The sequence below is a fragment of the Prionailurus bengalensis genome, chromosome C1 (assembly GCF_016509475.1).
Source record: "Prionailurus bengalensis isolate Pbe53 chromosome C1, Fcat_Pben_1.1_paternal_pri, whole genome shotgun sequence".
Lineage (NCBI taxonomy): Eukaryota > Metazoa > Chordata > Mammalia > Carnivora > Felidae > Prionailurus > Prionailurus bengalensis.
This window is the reverse complement of record NC_057345.1, coordinates 211,717,661-211,721,787: the sequence shown is the minus strand read 5'-3', so window position 1 is coordinate 211,721,787 and position 4,127 is coordinate 211,717,661. Positions and strand designations below refer to the sequence as shown.

Genomic DNA, 4,127 nt, shown 5'->3' with positions numbered 1-4,127 from the left:
AGGGCACCCAAGCAGTAAGGAGACACGGGAACTCCTTCAGAAGTGACGCGTGACTGAGTAGGTGCGAGCCATTGCAGGCACTCCCGCAGAGAAAACTCAAGTAGCCGTTTGTTCTACACAGCGTATGTTAAATACGATAGGAGGTAACTGTCACCATTGCTCATGATGTCAAACCTCAAAGCTATGACTGAAAGGAAAAACAGAGCCTGGAGATGTCAGCTGTAGGTTCTGAGCACACAGAGCAGATCTTAGAATTAAAGGGACATGATCGGCCCTTTGCTCTGTTCCGCCAGAGTGAGGCAGAGCTGAGTTGGAATCCTGGCTCAGACCCCAGATGTGACACTCAGCATGTACCTTGACCCCTTTCAACCAGAACTGCTAATGGCATTTACCTCTGAGGACTGTGCCGACACTAAACATGGCAAAGTACCTGGAGTGGAATTATATATTGTATACCCCTGGTTAGTTTTTCTTCTAGAAAAGCTAGAAGTAGAAGCTACAGTGGAAAAGTAAGTTTCCCATATTTACTAGGAAGCCCAATAAGTAATAGTCAAGATCTTGCTGTGATCATTTTATGTGTGACAACAAGAATCTAGGCAGGATTAAATTATATACAGTTGACCCTTGAACAATGCAGGATTGGGGCGCCAGAGCCCCGCACATTTAAAACTCTACATATAACTTTTGACTCCACTAAAACTTCACTACTGATAGCCTGCTGTTGACTAGAAGCCCTCATGTTAACATACAACATCGATTAACACAAGTGTTGTATGTCGTGTATAATATATACCATGTTCTTACTTGAAAATAAGCCAGAGAGAAGAAAATACTATTAAGAAAATTGTTAAGTGGGGAGCCTGGGTGGCTAAGCCTGTTAAGCGTCCAACTCCTGGTTTCGGCTCAGGTCATGATCTCACGTTTTCATGAGTTCGAGTCCCACGTTGGGCTCTGTGCTGGCAGCACGGAGCCTGCTTGGGATTCTCTCTCTCTCTCCCTCCCTCTCTCTCTGATCCTTCCCCCTTGCTCTGTCTCCGTCTCTCTCAAATAAATAAACTTTAAAAAAATAAATTAAAAAATAAAGTAGACATAACTTAACCTAAACTAAGGAAACTGAGTCACAGAGGAACCATGGCTTTCTCTGGGCCTTGGAGCCAACGTGGCTCTGTCCACTACCCCATGAGCACAGAACACAGGGAGTCATGAGCCAGCGTGGGAAGCTCATGCTGAAATAAATCAGCACAAACTCTCCAACCCCAGAGCAATCCCTTTCAAGTGACTTTCCCATATTTGGACCCATGAGCCAAGGACAAAGTGAATCTGAAACTCAATGAGAGAAACTCTTGGAGTCTTTAGCCTCAGAACTTCTGACATGTGAAAAGAGACAAATGTGGGTGCTTTACTTCTGCACATGGGGTCCCACCTTCCCCGGCACCCAGCAAAGACCATGTGCAAGCAGAGAAGGGGCCCGGTGCAACCAAGGAAAAGATAATCATTGGCACCAATGGATCCTGATGCTCACAAAACAGATGAGCTCTGGCCACGTGAGACTCTGTGTGTGTGTGTGTGTGTGTGTGTGTGTGTGTGTGTGTCTTACTTGCACTTGAAGGCTGCTGGATTCAAACAAGATGAAACATCTGAGAAACGTGTCGTTTTATTAGAAGCACAACTTGAGGAAGAGGTGAATGTGAAAACAAGCGATCCTATGAAGTCAGAGGTGCTCGGTGAGGAAATACATTCAGGGTCTTGTGACATTCTGCCAGGGAACCTGGTGGAAACCACAACAAGGAAGTGGCCACGTGCCCTCGGTGGGGTCCCAAAGAGGATATATAAGCCCCTACCCCTGCAGAAGGCGGCACCAGACCTCCCTCACCTCCCGAGTCTCCCTCCTCCCCTCTCCTGAATCCTCTCTGCCGACACCATGGGGTGCTGTGGCTGTGGAAGTTGCGGTGGCTGCGGCGGCTGCGGCGGCGGCTGCGGCGGCTGCAGTAGTGGCTGCGGTGGCTGCGGCGGTGGCTGTGGTGGCTGCGGCGGCGGCTGCGGCAGCTGCACCACCTGCAGGTGCTACCGGGTGGGCTGCTGCTCCAGCTGCTGTCCCTGCTGCTGCGGCTGCTGCGGGGGCTGCTGCAGCGTCCCCGTGGTCTGCTGCTGCCGCCGCTCGTGTGGCTGCGGCTCGTGCGGCTGCGGGAAGGGCTGCTGCCAGCAGAAGTGCTGTTGTCAGCAGAAGTGCTGTTGCAAGAAGCAGTGCTGCAGCTAGGCGGGCGGGCGGGCGGCTCTGCCTCCAGGGCAAGAGCTGTCCGGGGCTCTGCTCGCCGCATTGCGTAAGACCTCCCTCCGTCCTTCCGGCCGCCTGCTCCTGTTCTGTGTCCTTGGATGTCTTGGAGCTACTCATGCTGTCCTCGGGCTCTGAGGTTTCAGAGCTGGCTCTTTCCCTCCAGTGTGGTATCATGACGACACCAGTTTCTTCACCCTGGGTTTTCCAGAAGGTACCATGAAGCGCGTACTCTCGGTCACCCGTGTAATCCCGTCTCCATTTGAAAGAAAGATGAATAACCACCTATATTGTGGCGACATCAGCCACCCGTGTCAAAGATCGATTTATATCATAAGCTTGGTAAAGTGAAACCATGATAGCCAAGATTTCTTTTTCTTCAAAAAATCACTTTTGGTCAACTTTTCTATTGTACATTCACTAACTTCCTCCCATTTCTATGTCTCTATAAAAAAAAAAAAGGCAACTCTTATTTAATAAAAAAAAAAAAATCTGCTTATTCTAATGTGTCTTTCCATTCTATAAAGATGTGTACCTTCCCATGACTGAGGCCAGTACAGCGACTAATCAACTAATGGATGATCAGTCCTATAATGTCTTATAATGGATTCTATAACAAAGATAGAAATCGGGGGGGGGGGGGGTGGAGGGGTAGAGCCCCAACTTTTGGTTGTCAGTCTCATTGAGGGAAATTCCTGTGTTTTCCTACAGATGACCTCCCGATGTCTGTGTTCGCAACCGAATTCTGGTTGTAAGTGTTGGACACCCCACATGGGAGGTCATTGTTTCACTCCATCGCTTCATGTCCATTTTCCTCACTCGTTCATCCAGCAGATACGTAAGTGCCGTGTTAGGCCACGTATTTAGGCCAGCACCGGAGATCTAAAGAAAAGCAAGCCTTTGCCTTCCAAAAGTTCATATCTGAGAGAAAGAGAGAGCGCGCACGCAAGAGAGAGTTCATTACCAAACAGCATCCCATGTCATGTTTCTTCGGTCGCCTTTTCTCCACTCCTGTGTCAACTTTTTGTGAATAGCATTGCCGCCATGATGTTGAGTACCAACATGAGAGACTCTCCATTCATTTTCTGGGTAAGATGACCAAGTGAGAAGTTGACACTGTCTATGGGGTTTTTCCCTTGGATCCCAGTGGCATTTGACACAACTGAGCACCTGATCCTCCCTAATAAACTTTCCTCTCCCAGGTTTTCATCCTCCTCCCAGTAACTCCTTTACATCTTCTATATGTGCTTGTCCAACACGCACACCCTAGTGCTCAGACCCTAGCCCTCTCCTGCATCATTCTACATCCTTATAGCAACTCTTTTTTTTTCTTTTCTTTTCCAGCACACCTGAAACTTTCTAAAATACCATAAGATTCAGGAATTTCTCCTGTTTACCTTGTGCTGTCCTCTCTACCTCACCCCATGCACAACTGAAATGTACGTTCTACAAAGCAAAGATTTCTCATTCTCTGGCTGACTATCTCAAGCACCTAGAACAGCATCCGGCATATAATATATACTCAACAAACAGCTTCTTCGTGAAGAAATGATTTTTTTAACTCTTTTGGTATGGAAAATGCCAAACATAAACAGAAGTGGTGAACAGTACAATAAATTCCTAAGAACCACCACCCAAGTCAACAGTTATCAACATGGCCAGTCTCTTATCGCCTATGACCTCACCCATACCCCTCCCACCACTGGATAATACAGAACCAAATCTGGACCTCAGGTCACCTAATCAGCAAATATGTTTATGTCCCTTCAAATGAATGAATTCTTCATCATCTCTCTGTGACTTAGACTATGGCCAAGGGCTATCAGAGAAACACAGAGGTAAACTCAAGGTCCAA

At 47.7% G+C, this 4,127-nt stretch overlaps 1 protein-coding gene across 1 annotated transcript; it reads left to right on the top strand.

Moving 5' to 3' along the window:
* The first annotated feature begins 1,456 nt into the window (after positions 1-1,456).
* On the top strand, positions 1,457-3,919 carry LOC122481869 (small cysteine and glycine repeat-containing protein 7-like). The gene is made up of 2 exons (XM_043578051.1): positions 1,457-3,361; positions 3,617-3,919. The coding sequence occupies exon 1, from the start codon at positions 1,922-1,924 to the stop codon at positions 2,255-2,257; it is 336 nt and encodes a 111-aa protein (XP_043433986.1). The 5' UTR covers positions 1,457-1,921; the 3' UTR covers positions 2,258-3,361; positions 3,617-3,919.
* Positions 3,920-4,127: the final 208 nt, after the last annotated feature.